Here is an 18,346-nt window from a genome sequence, read left to right as displayed (position 1 = left end):
TAACTGAACTACTGAGCAGTGAGTATGAGTATGAGGTCAATGTATAGTACTATACATATTGAAGAGTCCATAAAAAGATTAAGTTATAATAAAATTACAGTTTGGGTGCTGTGCTCAGGGAAGGTACATATAGGTACATATGAAATAAAGCCACTTTATTCTAGGTACAAACATCTCATGCAAAGACTGCTGCATATGTTAGACTAGAGAGAACATTTGTCATCATTAAATATTCACCCACATAAAATACAATCAAATGGTTACAGAAAATATACAACTATAAGAGGAATAATTTGTGCATTTTAGTTTCATTCCTGACATATAAATCATGCTTAGACTGATGAGAGCAGTCATTAGGCTTGTTTATGAAAACAGAATTGTGAGGGTATGAGCTCCTGTGTACGTGTGAGTTCGTTTGTCCCTGCATTAAGACGACTATGTGAATGATGATATATGTGTATGAATGCTGCGTCTATTCTGAACCTTAAAGCTGCAAATCTACTTTCAGCTGGTGAACATGTGCAGGGCCAGATATGGCAACACACCTGCTACTGGAATAAAAGTAACATGGACCACAGGACTATTTTTGGCCCCTCTTTAACAAGTTCCTCTTATAGTTGTGTCCTAGTGAGTGAGTGAGTGAGGGGGACAGGGTGAGGACCAGGGTAGAATAGACTGATACAGGGGTGTGTGTGTGTGTGTGTGTGTGTGTGTGTGCGCGCGTGTGTGTGGAGGGGGGGTCACTTACTACTTGTGACGCATTGAGTAAGAAGACACATACACCCACATACACACTGAGAAAATTGCACCACATCGTCTAATTTGAGTCTATGTTGTCCTTTAATTTCTATTTGATCTTAACTACACACTTCTATCAGCAGGATGTAAGTGCTCCTCAGGGCCCTCCATAACTACTGACCCAGTTCACGTCCTCTTTTTCTTCTGTCTGTTTATCTGCAGTGCTGAATGGAAGCAGTCACTCTCCTACATCACTGAACGGTGCTCCGTCCACTCCTAACGGCTTCAGTAACGGGCCCGCCATGTCCTCGACGGCTTCACTTTCCAACCAGCAGCTCCCACCAGCTTGCGGTGCCCGGCAGCTCTGCAAGCTGAAACGTTTCCTGACCACACTGCAGCAGTTTGGAACTGACATATCACCGGAGATTGGAGAGCGAGTGCGTAGCCTTGTGTTGGGGCTGGTGGTAAGTTGATTACTGTATGATTATGTGAAATTACTTTAAAGATACCTTAAGAAAGAGTTACGAAACTTTCTTTCGACTCCTGTGTCCACTCTATGTCTTACTCTCATTGTTGTCTTGGACAGAACTCCACTCTCACTATTGAGGAGTTTCACTCCAAACTTCATGAGGCCACCAACTTCCCTCTGAGGCCATTCGTCATTCCTTTCCTGAAGGTAAATACCTGTGTACAGATGTGATGTATAAGACAGATCAACCTTGATATTATTAGTTGGCAAGCACAGAATTTACTGTTCCGGTCCATGTGGCCAGTATTTAGGAGTGTGTTTGTCTAGACTGGTATTCTTGTTCTGTGAAGCTTCCTGTTCTGTCTGGAAAGGCAGGAAGGAAAGCTTATAGGTGTATACTGTGTATAGCATAGGTGGGCACTGAGTGCAACAGTGGCCTGTCTTGCTTGTTTTTCAACGATCCCTGCACCACCACCATTGATTACTTGGATCAGGTGTGTTCCGGCAATCAGAATCTGGACAATATCAATCAGATGGGAGTGGAAGAGGAGGAAGACAAACTGAATTGGTATCCTCCTGCTTGTGATTGGCAGAACATGCCTGATCCAAGTAACCGGCAGCAGGTAGAGCAAGTATAGTTGGAAAACATGCCAGTCAGTGGCCCTTGAGGAGCATGTATTGTCCATTAAAAGTAGTGATTGCTATGTGAGTGTGTCGGACCTCCTAGCATGTGATGATCCTCCACATCTGGGACATTGCTATGACTGTTTTATATCAACCAGACAGGTCTGAGAGGGCTGTTTGACAGCAGTATTATGCACACACATAGATAAAATACACACATCAACACACCACAGAGAGTGAGCAGAGAGTGAGACCCACACATGGCAAAGGAATGTGTCAAGGTATCTGTCTTATCTCATCCTGTCTGTCCATCTATCACCTTTTTTTTTTCTTGCTCTAATCTGGCATTATTTCACTCTCACCTCATCTCATCTATCTTTTGTCCACTTAGCAAGCTTTTCTACAATTATACTGGTTGAATAACTCTATATCCTTGGTACAACAACTTATTTTATTTGTAATCCAGATATGTCTCTTTTCTTTTTCTTTTTTTTTTTTTACTACTGAAGGCAAACCTACCCCTGCTGCAGAGAGAATTGCTCCACTGTGCCAGGTTGGCCAAGCAGACTCCAGCTCAGTATCTAGCCCAACATGAGCAGCTTCTCCTGGACGCCAATGCCAGCTCGCCCCTTGACTCCTCAGAGATTATGCTGGAGATGAATGAGCATGGCAAGAGAAGGACCCCTGACAGGTAGTAATATCTACATTAAATATAAGAAAACAAACATGCAAACTTTAGAAGTGCACATACAATAATAGACTCTCACACGGACAGTGTTATAAATTGATTATTTCAGGGTATGTCTGAATGCCAAGCAACAAGGAAAGGCTATAAATCCTCTGTGCAGGAGGTGGAAGTCTGGACAGCCCCGATGCCAGGCTGGTTCTGTGATAAATGCAGACTAGGAAAAGAAAGAGCGAGGCAGATAAGAAAAAGAGAGAGTGAACCACAGAAGAGAAAGGGAGGTGAAGTATAGTAGATGTCCTCAGTACAAACCCAACAGAGACAGAAAGACGGTTCTTCTACTGCCTCACAGTTCTCCTTAGCCCCTCCTTTGCTCACTCAGCTAAGATGGCACAAGAGAGAATTAACTGGCATTTCCCTTTCTTCTCTTTTTTTCCTTCTTCTCTTCCTGGCACTGTCTTTCTTTTTTGATCACTTCTTCACCTCTGACACTCGCTCTCACTCTCCCTCTCACCAACTGCCTGATCTGCAGGCTCCCAGCAGCTGTCCATATGTCAGTGATGTATCCAGATGGTGATGTGCTGACCGTAACACAGCACATCCTGAGTTGGGTGTGGGGAGGTGGGTGGTAGTGGTTTGGATGGGACCAGGAGTTGGAATTGACCATGCAATCCCACTGTAATCCACACACTGCCGCCTCCTGACCTCTGGCTTATACACAGCAGGCGGGACTCGGTTGAGGTGATGGGTCGCTCAAGCTGAGGCAGGGCCTACATCTTGCCAGCTGTTCCTCTGATTTATCAGATGCTAGGGCCGGGGTTCTGTAGGAATATAGCAGACCTGCACAAACATCCACATCTACATGTATAATCAAAAATGTGCGCGCTCATACACACATACATAACCACACATCATCTACATGAGGCAGTGTAGCATTTATTCGCCTTTGATCTCCTGGATGATAGAGAGTGATTTCCATTCAAATGCCTGCCTATTGCCATCCAGCTAAACAGATTAATATCAACACTCCCATTTAAACTGTCCAGATGGCTCAAAAACACAACATCACACACACGCACACACACACACACACACACTTAAACACAAATGAGTGTCACTAAACATCTGCCAAACACACAGCATTCAGCCCATATTGCCCCTTAAACCCAAAGCCAGGGTGGGAGGGAGCAGGAGAAAAGCATGCAATCTAAGAGTAGGTTGAGGGATATTCAGATTAAGAGCTCGAGACATAATGTACACTTGGACTTGGCTTTGTTTGGTACATATGGTGTACAGCTGTGCCCATGTTTAGGAGGGCCAATGGCTTGCTGTAACTGAACAACAAGCAGCTCTCAGGAGGGATACATAAGCACATCAGCATGTGTTTGCATATACCATATGAAAGTTGTTGAAAAAAAAAGAAGTCTATATTCCATATATTCTATGCTACAGCCTCCTAAAACATATATAGTCCAGAATACAAAATACAAAATGCTGCAATCTATGAAAATAAGACAATGGAAAACTTACCTCATTTGAGAGGTGATCCATTCACTCCTTTTGATCATAGATCACTGTCACATCTCTCAGCAGAGTTACAAGTCTCCTGTCCTTTATTTGGTTTAAATTTGAACAGCTGTTAATGTAAACTTCTTAGAGTTATTTAAATAATAGCACATCTTAATTTGGTGCTTCTCTTACTTTACATAGTTTTACATAATGCCATATACACAGACACTGTACATAAGTAATATAGGCAATAGTAGCTTATTGCAAATACATAGGGAAACACAATTACACATTATGAAATGAATCATCTTTGCTGATGATTTTACAGCTGCCATGTCTGTGTCCCCTGATGTGATTTTAAAGGCATTCTAGTCTCACTGGACATGTTTTCCTGAACTATGATGTGATACACTGGCACTGCTTATTTAGTCGCATTTTTACATGACTCAGTGTGATCAAGAAATGGCATGAATAGAGTTCATTCTCTTCTTTCAGACATACAATACAATGTTAATGTATTAGGAATTCATTTCTGAATGAGATTTAGGTACAAAATGGGCCATGCAGTGGAAAAGGTAATAATGTGGCAAACATGGTATTGAAAACAGAGCTTATAACGTGTAGTCTGTCAGTGTATGGCAGCAACATATGGGCAAGAAACATGAAATTTTACAACATAGATCATATTTGCAGTGAATAATTATATACCACACTTCTCACTACTGCTAAAAAAAGATGCCAACCTCAGTTTTATGGACAGCAAAACAAGTTTAACAAGTTTAACTCACATTTAAATTGTTTATTGATCCTCTGTTATTTTTCCATGTAATATTAATAACTGTGTCGCACTAATGCTTGACTGTATTTTTTTTTTTGGTTAAAAAAAGCATTTAATCTGTAGGCTCCTACGAAATGGTTGCAACATCATGTAATATTACTTTAAAGCAGCTGAGTTGTTATAACTTTCAATCATGTTTTAACCCACTCTCCTCCCCTCCTGTACAGGACCAAAGACAGTTCCGAGAGAGATGGGTTGCACCAGGAGCACCTAGCTAAGAGGCCCTGCACCATCAGCCCCAGCCAACGCTTCAGCCCCAGCACAGGTCTTCCTGCTCACCCACCTCCTAACGGCCTGCCCACACACCCTCCCAACGGCCTATCCCATCCACCCAATCCCCAAGTGGGTCCCCAACACTATCGCTTGGAAGACATGGCCCTGGCACATCAATACAGAGACGCTTACAGACATAATGAACACCGCGATGCCCGAGACAGGCACAGGCAGACAGGTAAAACAGCTGCAAAGCATTCACATGGTTAGATAAATCTACAGATCTATAGTCACATAGTCCACAGTTATATGGTCAAGACTGAGTGGGCTTGTGTATATGTAAAAGGGGTGCATGTGGAGAATAAAGGCCAGTTGTCAGCCCAGTATGATAATCCTTGTGGTGGTGCATCTATATAAAGCTCACAGCCGTACATGCCAATGTGCTGCAACTGTGGCAACCATATATGCCTTCCTTCTGCTTTCCCGAAAAGAAAGAGATGAATTCTCAGCCAAGGTGTCTCAGTGAATGCCTTCCAGTTGTTCTTTTGTTAAAATGTTTAAACAGTAAAAAGTTGTATATTGGCAGCATGCTGGAAATGTGATTAGCACTGTTGCCACACAGCAAGAAATTTCCAGGTTCGAATCCTTTTGCCAACCTGTGGAGTTTGCATGTTCTCCTTTTGTCTGTGTGTGTTTTCTTCAGGTACTCTGGCTTCTTCCCATCATGCAGAGACATGCAACTTAGGGTTAGATTAATTGGTGACTGCAGGCTAACAGAGATCTGTCCTGTTTTGTTTTTGATGCAGCAGTGCATGGGGCCCGCCAAGAGGAGGTGATTGATCACCGTCTTACAGATCGAGAGTGGGCAGAAGAATGGAAGCACCTTGATAATGTATGTAAGAGTATCATTGCCATGTTTAATGCCAACCCCCTCCTTGTTTTATTCATAAACACAACAAAGCCATGGAAAAAAGAGCGAAGAGATCAGCAGGTGATTGAAGTCAGTTTTATTGCTAGAAGCGGCATGCGGATGACAGGGACAGGAACTGCTGAAAGAGAGAAGAGCCTCCGTCCCAGCTGAGTTAACAGCTGATGGACAGCTGACCTTAGGAGGTCCATGTCAGTGTGGTGAATTCACAACAGGCAGACACCTATCTGGCTTTCTGGCACCCAACTCCCAAAAAAATCATGTACATTAGACACACACAGAGGAACAGGGCCCCAGATGGAGCTCAGGACTCAGCAGAAAGCAGCTCCAGCTGGGGAGAGCAGCTGAGACAAGAGCTGCAGTCATGGAGAGAACCGGCCAGGCCTGGACCCCTGCCAAATTAGAAACACTTCACTAAAATAAATATAGCTAACTCAGAGGGGAAGGGAGGGGGTGGAGAGACAGGGGAAAGGAGGCAGACACAGACAGAGAGAACACTGAATGTGAACAATGATATGGATTGAATGTCACCCATGTTAAACCCATTTAGCAAACCAGGTTGGGCCTGGAAACACGAGGCATTGTGGAAAAAAGTGACACTGCTGTTACACTGTGGGAAAAAAGTAGATAAAAGAGAGGAAATCTGTTGAGTTGGCAGGGAATAGAGCAGAAGGCTGGAAGGAATTGGCTCAACTTTTTCATCAGCAACCCAGCTGTTACATTATCATTGGTGTAATGCTCTTAAAGATTAAAATTCAGTGACAAACATACAATCCAGTATGGCTGACACAGTAACACACAGATGAAAATAATGAGCAGATTTATAGCTCAGCTGCTCCAAAAGTTTCCTCTTTTTCCTCTGAATGGGCTTTGTTCCTATTACATGTGGGGATTTTTATGGATTTATTAAGGTTGGTTTGTGGAGATGATAAAGGTTTTATCAGTTTTTACAGGACCTCTGAAGTAGAGATTTACATTTTCACCTCAATGAATGGTTGTAGGATTTCCAAACTAAAATATTAAGGTTTCAACCTATTCTCAATTTGGTCCTATTGCAGCTCCTAAACTGCATCATGGACATGGTGGAGAAGACCCGCCGCTCTCTGACCGTGCTGCGTCGGTGCCAGGAGGCCGACCGGGAGGAGATGAATCACTGGATTCGACGCTACAGCGACGTGGAGGAGATGAAAAAAGGTGGGAGCAACGGACAGCACTGCCTTCCTCCTCCTCCTCTTCCTCCTCCTACTCCTCACCACAACTCCTCCTCCAACACAGCTAGCAGCAGCGAGTCACTGCCCATAGGAACTTCCTCGGCTGCTGAAAGGCAGACAGGCAGACAGACAGGTAGACACACACAGGGTATGTCTGGCAAACCAAATCACACGCAGCAAGGTATGGCTTATTTCAAATGCTGAAAAAAAAAAATCTCAGTATATACCAATTTAGATACAAAAAGTCAGTTAGATGATCATATTTTTAAGCAAATAAACAAATTTTAGCTCATACTGTGAAGCTATACAGAACTAGTTGCAACATCCTGTATCTTTAACTAACTGATTGCACTCTCATGTTGCCAGCATGCTCAATCATAATTAAGATTTGTATTCATTTCGAACTCATTTCTAACTCCAGTATTCCTGTTCCTTCTCAGAAATGGTTGAAAAAGTTGATGTTGCCACACATACAGTTTGTTTTGGTTCCACACACAGAATTGGAAAATATAGGGAGGCTTGTAAATGTACTTGTGCAGACTAAGAGTCTGTCACTGTGAGACTGAGCGTGTGCCTGTGCGTGTTTCAGAGATCCACCGGGACTTCTTACACAGGCCTCCCTCAGGATACCTGCCAGAGGAAATCTGGAGAAAAGCTGGTAAGAGCCTTCCTCCCTTCTCACTGTGGTCTTCATGACTGGCCTCACATAGACTAACAAAACACACACACACACACAACCACAATCAGCAGTCTTGACGACCCTCGACCTGGCTACTGAGACAGACAGAAAAGAGAAAAGAAGCCTCAAAGCCATAGGTCAATCAGGCCAGAGGACTGGATGCCCTCTATGTTGTTAGGGCTAAATACCATCCATCTGTCACCACTATGAAAGGCCACTGCAGTTAAAGCTGCAGTGAAAATGCAGTCACCTGGCCCAAGACAGGCCACAGCAGCACAGCACAGGTTGGAGTTTAATCCATCTCCATTGTCCTGAGAAACACACACTATCAAGTTTTTCTAACTCTTTTTTCATTGTCATTGTTATCTAGTCTCACACACAATCCATAAACCTAGTACTGAAGTCAATCAAATACAGCCATTTACATGTGCAAACAAATAATGACCATTGTCATGATTTTTGGCTCAGTTTGTAGCCGAATGGACACAGGTGGGAATGTTGCATTGCATGGGCCTTCTTGTATACTGCATGTTAGATAGAGCCCATCCTAGGAGTCATCTGGCTCAGCCCTTGTTCCACCCTAGTCCCAGCACTATTATCTTGCAGTCATATTCCAATACCCTATGGAATAAAGATGCTGCTGCTGTCGGCAAAATACTGTGCTGCATTTTCACCAGCAGAAGAAGCCTTTTTAATTGCAGTTGTTTTTCATACAGGTACTACAAGCATCCCGCTCTCTCCAGCACAAAAGCACCTCCAAAACAAGCAGGGTGAGTAACATATCTCACTCTCAAGATCTCACCTCTAGTGAGTGTGCGTGTATGTGTGTGTGTGTGTGTGTGTGTGTGTGTGTGTGTGTGTCACCTCTATCTCAGCAGCCAGATACTCTCCCTGATGTAGCTGTAGCAGCTCTTGCTTTTAATTAAAACCAGACACATATTCTCTGGTCTGGTTCAGGTTGAGAGACTGCAGTGCTTTTGAAAAATAAGATCTGAAGTGTGAAAAAGCAGACAGAAATTACACATCTCAGGGACTTGCCAAATCCCTGTGGAATTAAAACATTAATATTGCTGCCCCCGTGTTTTCGATTAAGTGCTAATTGCCCCAGCATCTGCTATACAGTCTCCTTGATAAGAATTAATTAAATTTGCAAACTAATCTTAGCGGTGCATGCATTAGGCCAGATAATTGAGAAGCTAAGGATAATGCAGATAGTGTTTGCAAGGAAGAGAAGAAAAAAGGAAGAGGAATTTGTAGGAAAAAGAAAAGAAGGAGAAGAAATGAAATCAAGGTAGAGACAAGATGACAGGATGAGGCAAAGCATTGAGACATGCATCTGAGTGTGACTGTATGTTGACAGGATTAACAGAAAACGAACTTTTCAGCTCACACTTGCACACACAACCATGCACATATACACAGTAAACTGTGGATAAGGCTCTCCTCCTGCTCCCTATCTTTTTGCACGGTAGTTTGAAACAACTGGAGTGGAGCAGCGAGGAAAAGTGACAGTTATTTATGAGTTCTCTCTCAAATAAACACTGACTGGAGGAAATAGGGAGCAGTGGAGAGAACAGCATCAGAACTGACTGGCCTAACAGACCTGAAGAGCCACTTGTATGTGATCTTGTGTGTGTGTTTGGAGGAGGTGGAGTCAGAGGGAGAAAAATAATGTAATCTTTAAAAGTGTTGCTGTTATTGATGGCAAAACAAAATTACATTTTTGATTAAATCTTGAGATCACAGCATACAACATTATTAGATAAATAAATTGTGTATATTTGGCAACTGATTTCTTTGGTGTATAATGAGCTACAAGAAATCATGTACTGCACATTTGTTGTGTATGAGGCCAAATATGGCAAAAGGCAATTACTGCTGCCTCTTAATGAGAAGGGAATGCATGAAATTTCTATTTTAAACAGCCATCTGGAAAGGAGTCTACACCTGCCTATTGTAAAAACACTGCCTCCCCACTCATAAGGCTTGCACTGGAAGAACAAAAGACCTCACGATATAATCTATGGCCTGCCGCTGGAGAAAATGATTTACTTTTCAAGTAACCTTTATCTAACAATTTCTATTAAAGTGATTCTTATGACAAGATGACAATCATGCAAGCAGGGAATCCCAGGATGGTGGGACAGCTAAGTTAGTGACAAAATTTTGGAGACATCTGCTGTTGTCAACGCTGAAAATGATTGTGGCCAGTCTTGTTAGAATTAATTATTGAAGTCTGACTGTTTTCTGGCAGAAAGTTTTAAATCTTGGATGATGTACATCTGTTCGGTGAGACATAACAAGATGGCAGCTTAAGGAGCCTCAATAAAGGATGTCAGACCGGGCATGCGATGGTCATATGCACTAACACTTCTCTCTTTTCCCTCTCTTTCTTTCTCTCAGAAGAGGCGGTGAATGAGGTGAAGCGACAGGCCATGTCAGAGCTGCAGAAAGCAGTGTCAGACGCAGAGAGAAAGGCTCACGAGATGATTTCGGCCGAGCGCTCTAAAATGGAGAGGGCGCTGGCTGAGGCCAAGAGGCAAGCCTCAGAGGATGCGCTAACAGTCATCAACCACCAGGAGGATTCCAGTGAAGTGAGTATCACAGATACTCCACCCACATTTAGCCTGCTCCTCCTCCTCTCACTTGTTCTTTAATTGCTAAATCAGTCACTCACTTTTTAGATTTCTTTCAGAGCCTTCTTGCTCCATCTATTACCCTCACACTGCTCCTCTGATCCTCTATGTTTTCCTGTATAATCCTTACAGCTGGCTGCTCTTGGTTGCTGCACCATGTCATAATTATTCCAGAAGCAGTCCAGTTGTCTGTGTAAATAAAAGCAGACAGACCCAGATGGTTGGAGCAGAGGGCCAGACTGAGGCCATTACAGAACAGTTGACCACCACCTGCTGATAACACAAATCAGTAGGGTTGGAGCAACTCTTAAAGCCCTAAAACCAAATCTGTATGCAAAGGATAACAAAACAGACACATAAACTAGATTATAAAAATTACTTATTTTAGGTTTCAACATATAATTATTTAAGCAAGATAAAACTTTTTGCTATCCTGCAACAAGAGACTTTATTTTTATCTCCCCACTGTCTCAACAGAGCTGCTGGAACTGTGGGAGGAAAGCCAGTGAGACATGCAGCGGTTGCAACACGGCTCGCTACTGCGGCTCCTTCTGCCAACACAAAGACTGGGAGAAGCACCACCACGTTTGTGGTCAAGGCTTGCAGGGGCTGCCAGGAGGGAGCAGTGTCCCCCTAGGCACCCCTTCCTCATCCTCCACCCCTTCAGCGTCCTCCAGTGTGCCCCCCACTCACTCGGAGAGCACACCTCCGGGACCCCTGTCACTGACAGGTCAAAGCAGTATTGCGGGAGGGGCTGGCAGTGGCAGTGTCTCTGCCAGCCCTAAGGAGAGCAGCTCCAGCAGTGCCTCTCGCTCCACAACTCCAGCTACCCCTGCACTACTGGATGCCACTTCTCGCTGATGTCTGACCCTTCCCTGCATACTGATGCTCCAGTGCCCACACTCCACACAAAACCAAACTGAGGAATCTTCATCACACATTGCTCCCTTTCTTCCCCCCCTACTTCAGTCCTTATTTCCCTCTCATCCAAAGCACGTCTGAATATCTTCTCACTACCTGATGATAGACTGGTTTTCCCAACTTGTCACCTTCCCCCACAGAAATACATTTTGTCTCTTACACAACCATACAAAGATCCCAGCCTGGGGTTCAGTGTAGTGTAAAGCATGAATAGTGCAGTGTCTCCTATCTCTCTAACAGAAACATGTCAGATGTGTTTCTTGAGAACATGAGCTTTGACTTGAAGATGTGCCCTCAGTAATGTAAGCACGGTAAATAATGTCCATGTAAGGACATAAGACAAGGGCTGTGGTAAGGCAACATTGATGAGGGGATGACTTGGCCAATTAGCACTTGGATAGGATTTCCCTTTAATTTAGCACCAATGAGAGGACAGTACTCAGCCCTGAGATGTGCACTACCAGTCCAAACAGTTCACTGATGTGACACTTTTTTTAGTGTCCTAATGGAAAGAGGCAAGGGGCATAATTTTTTCAAGTGGATGAGAGAAGGAGAAAAACCTGTGATGCAATTAATTCCTCAGAAACACAGCTTAGTATTTATTAAATGTTTCTTTCTGGCTTTAAGGGAAAATAAAGAAAAGTCCAAATATTCTAAATAAAAAACTAATAGTGATGACGATGCTGATGATAACAATAATAATATGAAAATAAATTAATTTTAAACTGCTAACTACCTTGCTAGCGAGCCAAGAAAATCTACGCCGGACTCACCTCTCTGCACCATTGTGAACCCAAATGAATTCAAAGATGAAAAATAACATGATCCAAACCTTTGTATTACACTGCCAAAGTGAGTAAGTAAGCGATAAGGAGAAGCACTCATAACCAAACGCAAAGCAACATCACCTCCTCAGCAGATAAGCCAGCCCTGAGAGCAACGGGCTGCAGAGAAGCTGCCGAATGGGACCCAGAGAAAGTCAGACATAAAAAATACGTGGCCTGTTTTGATGTGCAGCTGCCTCCTGCAGTCGGGATAAATATACAGTGATTCCTCAGTGACGGCCAGGACTAGTGAATATGAACAATTCTGTGAACTTGCCAACAAGAAAGACAAAGTGAAATGGATGGAAACCCTGCCACAGTGTGATTTTTGGTAATGGTAACAGAGAGGACAGAGAGAAAAAAGAGGAAAGGAAAAGCTACACAGCCTCAAAGGACTTGAGAACACATACATGGCAATGGAGCTGCCAAAAACCTCAAAAGAAGCTTGAAAACATTTTCCAAGAAGGCATTGCATATCGTGGAGACATATGGGATGTTTGTTTGTAAGTCATTCTTTTTTTTTTTTAAGCTCCACAACAAGGAAACATTTCAAGGAAATGCTGTTACCTTTACATTCACTCCTTTCTTTTCCAAAGCATGATAAACAGATGAAAGAGCCTAGTAAAGAATGGTGTAGACCTGGTACTCCTCCTTCTTTCTACCTCCCCTCACCCCACACATCCCTTCGATGCGCTACACCGACTACTTGACTCAAGTATGCCCCTAAACCCAGTCTGCTTTGGACAGAGCATCAGAGCAGTCACATGGGAAGGGTTCGAACCTGCTTGTAGATATTGTTCTGCTTTTCATTTTCCAATAATGTCTCTTGTCGCTGATGTCCACATGTGCTGCCCCTTGTGTATATCCAGAAAGATAGACTTTGTTTTGGTTTTACTTTTTGTTTTCCTCCTTTGCATTTGGGCTGAGCAGTGAAGTCAGAGCAAGGACACTTGTTTATGAGAGGAAGCCCCACATTGTACTTATTGTTTGATTTGTTGTATCTATATTAATGAGATGAAACCCCTCTTGTAGAATATTTTGTATTGCTCGCATTGTAAGACAGTGAGAGGACGGAGGTGCAATATTAAGAGAATTCAGCTACTGAATGGAACCTCAGCAACTGCCCATAGGGTGTCATATAATATAGATACATATAAATATATTTAACGTAACATCAGTAACTTAATGTGAATGTACATAGTATTTAAGGAGGTCCAAAAATGTGTTTGCCAAATAACAGAAACCTTTAAAGTCTAATGTCCTATGGTTTTCTCACAGTACATTTGTTTTTCAAATTTAGCAGTTTTCTCATACAAGTTCAACACTTCCAGTTTTTAGTCAGATCAAAGTGTCACGTGACCCTGATTGGAGGCGAAAGAGAAACTGGCTCCATAAAATACCCAATTGCATGCAGCTTGAAATGGATGGAAACACATCAAGGATGGATGGACTTCCTCAATATTTTCTAGACCTTAATTTGCAATTTTGAATAAGCATTCACATTGTCCTACAGTCAGAGACCATTTGATGAATAACTAGATGTTTATATTTCCCTAAAATTGTATTCATTTGTTGATGCCATGTGCTTCATCCACCCGAGATCAGTTTACATCCTGCAAGGGACTCAACAGTGTGTGTTGTTGCCCGCCATTGATTAAAAAGGCCCAAAATAGTCAGTAGATTAAACCGACGCTAAAGGTGGTGTCTCTGTTTTAAATTGACTTTGATCACACCATCACACCATTGTTCACCATCCTTCCAGTTGGCTCAGGGGCCACTGTAGTGACCCTTTGTCTTGGTCCTCACCAACCTTGTGTGTGTGTGTGTCTGTGTGTGCATGTGTGTGTGTGTGTGTGTGTGTGTGTGTGTGTGTGTGTGTGTGTGTGTGTGTGTGTGTGGAGTGTTTGTTTCTCCCAAGGTGCAGGACATGCCATTACTGTAGATTTAAGGGATATACCAGTGTTAAGCTACACTAAACTTTAAAGCTAATTTTGATACCCAATGTTGGAAATATTTGCTTTCTGATTATTTTTTATTTGTAAAGATGCAATGTGAGCATTAGTTTAAGACATGTGTCCAGGCCAAGAGAGTAGTTTCACCTCTTTAGATTTAGTTTTTTTTTTTTTTCACCTGTTGCAGTAATAAGATCACCTCTGATAAACACACATATATTAAACTGTTTCAAGACCTTTGACCGTATACACACTCGGACCAAACTCGGAAATCTTTTTGCAGTGGCTTGCATACAAAAAAACTAAACCTCTGTTTTTTTTTTGCTTTCTATTTGTCAACGGATGGATAAGTGAGTGATTTATATGAGACATAGAATTCAAATGGGATAAGCTGCAAGGTACCCATCATCTGTGTGTAGCATTTATGTATGTGTGTTATATTTACCGTGATTTGTTCTTGTGTCTTTTTGTGTGTCATTGTTCCTTCGCTGATCTCTAATTTCTCCGTTAGCACCACAGGCCACTCTTCACAGCCCCCTCTCACACTAGCTACCTCCTGTGACCATACAGCTAACCACCAGGAGAGGTTGACCTGGACTTTGAAAAGCTGGGCTGACAGCAGACATGCAAACACACATTCAACAGCAAGCATAAGAATATGAATTTGAAAATGATTTAAAAAAAAAAAAAACAGACTCTGAAAGGAACTGCCATTACCCACGATGTGGAGGAATTTTTATTTCCACCAAATCTCACCATTTTGAACACATCCTGCTAACCAAAGTGATACCGCAATAGGTACACATACAGTCAAACCTGCATTACCAAACTGAAACACAGAATTTACCATGACATGCCATTTGTTGTCCAAAACCAATAAAAGCAAAAACCAAAGTACTTTTGCATTGCCATAGTAGGCTTTGACAGTGTGTATTGACAGAACATAAATAACAAGGTTAGAGCTCCACTACACCAGTTAACCAAAGTGTCTGAAATACACACACACAGAGCACAAGAGTGAAGAGCACACTCAATGAACAGTCTGAGTCCCTAATGTCTAGAATTTATTCAAGCTATCAAAGAGCTTGTTGTCTACATACCGAACAGTGCTTCTGTAAAAGCATCTTCTTTGGAAAAGCCTACTGATTGCGTGTTCTTACAGGTACAGAATTATAATGAATGCACTGTGGGTGTGTGATTTAGTGTGAATGGTAATGTGTGTGCTTTTGTAAAAAATAAATACTTTTTGTTTGTCTCTCTGTACAAACTACTTGAAACGTTCAGAGCTTTAATGAACCATCCCAGACAGACTATAGTGGCAGATCGATTCACAATATGTAGCAACTGCTTTGTGTCGTAAAATACCATATACAATATCCACATCAACACAACATTGTAATGACAGTTCCTTTCAACTCCAAGTGCTTTGCGTGTGTGTCCTTGTCTGCAAGAAAGCCCTCAGATAAACTAAACAAAGCCAAACCCAACACCGCTTATAAATGACCAAAATACAACCAAAAGCTTCTGCCTTCTTACTCAGACTTCACTTTGGTTAAGGTTTATGACCCAGCATTAGAAAACATCAACATGGTTGATTGTGTGGGACGTGAGGCGACAGTCCTACAAAAACTGAAGCTGAAGAGGAAAGAGCAAATTCACTGAGATTCTCTCTCCTGATTTAATTGTACAGATTACAAAAAGATCAGACCACTGTTCTGTTGAGCTGTGTGCAAGTGTCATTCAGTCTTACAACAAACAGGATTTTTCCCGTGGTGTCATATTATCTGATGAAGATATTTTGGATGGCAAATGCATAAGGGCTCTGCTGTTGTGAATACCGTCCAAGGGTCTCCGAACACTTTACATCAGCCACTTTTTTATTTGTTTAACTATGTACATGATATGGGCAAAATGCATGTGTAGAAATGACAAATATTAGCAGGTTGGCATTTGTCTCCCCCTACCCCAACTGGTAACTGCACCCATGAAGTTTCAAGGCTCATCTGATGTAATGATGAACAGCTACAGTAGGAAGCTGTGGCAAGTGGCAAATAGTGGATTCAGCACTTGTTTTCCCAAAAGCCATGGCTCAGGATGGTCTTGTTTTTACCTTTACATAATTTGAAAAAAGGTTTATGGTTTTATATGTGTAGGGAAGCATTCTATACTGTATTGTGCAATACATTATTACAGAAAAAACATGTTTCTGTAGGAAAGGTTGGCGCTTTGAAGATCTTTCTCATTTTATTTCCCTCTTCAAAAGGTCCCGTTGCCGTTTTTAGATGAAGTAAACTGTGCCAGAAGAATTCAATTCTGATTTGTATTTATTTCTTGCATGCTTTACTCCCTGTTGCTAATACCGCTCTTTAACTGTTCGCTCTGTTGGATGTGTGAAGCTGTAAAACATTCTAATTCAGGTTATTGTCTGTGTTGAAAAATGTAACTGTGTAATTAAAATATAAAATGACGTATTCATCACCCATGTCACTTTTCTTCTGTAAATCCAAGCCTGTTTTGAGCTGACATCCCCAAAATACTGTTACTGACTCATTCCTAAAGATTATTAACTTAAACGTCAGAATTCATATGATTGCTTTCCCTCATGTTTATAGAAACAGCAGATAGACTATAATGAAAACAATAATTTCAAAATATATTCCTACATTCCCATACACAAAATATTAATATTCATTTAAAAAACACAAAGCTCAGTCTATGTCTATGACATTGTATTACTGTTTGCAAATTTAAAGATACATAAAACACCTAACATCCATAAACAGTGTTTCCACATCTTGCACTCAACCTATAAAAAATGAGTTTGATCTAACTCTGTATATTAGACACGCTGGTTCTTTGACATTCAGCCGCTGAATACAAACTATGTTGTGCAGCAAAACTTTGGTTATTCCTATAGCTTCGTATTTTAAATTTCAGGGAAGATCCCAAACTTTCCATTGGTACCTATTCTATAAGGCTAAAACAAATACATAAATACATTTCAATGACAATTCAATCAATATCGGTGTGAGATGACATAAGATAAGAGGAGATGAGGTGAGATGAGATGAGGTGAGAGGAGATGAGGTGAGATGAGATGAGGTGAGATGAGATGAGGTGAGAGGAGATGAGGTGAGATGAGATGAGGTGAGAGGAGATGAGGTGAGAGGAGATGAGATGAGATGAGGTGAGATGAGATGAGAGGAGATGAGGTGAGATGAGATGAGGTGAGAGGAGATGAGGTGAGAGGAGATGAGATGAGGTGAGATGAGATGAGACAAGATGAGGTGACATGAGATGAGAGGAGATGAGGTGAGATGAGATGAGGTGAGAGGAGATGAGGTGAGAGGAGGTGAGATGAGGTGAGATGAGGTGAGATGAGACAAGATGAGGTGAGATGAGATGAGAGGAGATGAGGTGAGATGAGATGAGAGGAGATGAGGTGAGATGAGATGAGATGAGGTGAGATGAGACAAGATGAGGTGACATGAGATGAGAGGAGATGAGGTGAGATGAGATGAGAGGAGATGAGGTGAGATGAGATGAGGTGAGAGGAGATGAGATGAGGTGAGATGAGATGAGGTGAGAGGAGATGAGGTGAGAGGAGATGAGATGAGGTGAGATGAGACAAGATGAGGTGACATGAGATGAGAGGAGATGAGGTGAGATGAGATGAGAGGAGATGAGGTGAGATGAGATGAGGTGAGAGGAGATGAGATGAGGTGAGATGAGACGAGATGAGGTGACATGAGATGAGAGGAGATGAGGTGAGATGAGAGGAGATGAGAAAGTAGTCAGCAACAGTCCTATTCATGTTGGTCCGTCATCTGCTGCTGGCTAAAGTGTTGTACAACCTGATGTCAGTGGGTATGCAGGATCTCTCGTATCATGCAGCCCTGCAGTACAGTGAGGTGAGTCGTCCACTGCAGCTTCTTCTCTGCTCCATCAGAATGGTGGTGAAGGGAACAGTCAGTGTATTCCAGGATGGCCTCTATCTTTTTCTGTGTGCTTCTCTCCACCACAACTTCCAGTGAGTCCAGCCTCATTCCAGTCACTAAGCCAGTGTTTCCCACCAGTTTGTCCAGCTGCTGCGTACAGTATGTAGTCTATAGGAATCCT

The 18,346-nt window shown here is 42.3% G+C and overlaps 1 protein-coding gene across 16 annotated transcripts in view; it reads left to right on the top strand.

The window, feature by feature from the left end:
• cbfa2t3 (CBFA2/RUNX1 partner transcriptional co-repressor 3) overlaps window positions 1-16,703 on the top strand; it is a 39,785-nt gene extending 23,082 nt beyond the window's left edge. For 11 of the 16 annotated variants that reach the window (XM_026320372.2, XM_026320367.2, XM_026320365.2 and 8 more), the window contains 10 exons: window positions 961-1,202; window positions 1,325-1,414; window positions 2,341-2,522; window positions 5,031-5,314; window positions 5,883-5,968; window positions 7,063-7,363; window positions 7,805-7,873; window positions 8,611-8,664; window positions 10,298-10,488; window positions 11,008-16,703. In XM_026320372.2, the coding sequence (XP_026176157.1) occupies window positions 961-1,202; window positions 1,325-1,414; window positions 2,341-2,522; window positions 5,031-5,314; window positions 5,883-5,968; window positions 7,063-7,363; window positions 7,805-7,873; window positions 8,611-8,664; window positions 10,298-10,488; window positions 11,008-11,391 (1,883 nt within the window). In that variant the 3' untranslated portion in view covers window positions 11,392-16,703. The remainder of the gene's footprint in view (window positions 1-960; window positions 1,203-1,324; window positions 1,415-2,340; window positions 2,523-5,030; window positions 5,315-5,882; window positions 5,969-7,062; window positions 7,364-7,804; window positions 7,874-8,610; window positions 8,665-10,297; window positions 10,489-11,007) is intronic. The other 5 variants (XM_026320371.2, XM_026320366.2, XM_026320368.2 and 2 more) reach the window with 5 other exon arrangements.
• Window positions 16,704-18,346: the final 1,643 nt, after the last annotated feature.

This window comes from Mastacembelus armatus, chromosome 3 (assembly GCF_900324485.2).
Source record: "Mastacembelus armatus chromosome 3, fMasArm1.2, whole genome shotgun sequence".
NCBI classification, from domain to species: Eukaryota; Metazoa; Chordata; class Actinopteri; order Synbranchiformes; family Mastacembelidae; genus Mastacembelus; species Mastacembelus armatus.
Note: the sequence above shows the minus strand (reverse complement) of the source record. Positions and strands in the feature narration are given on the sequence as shown.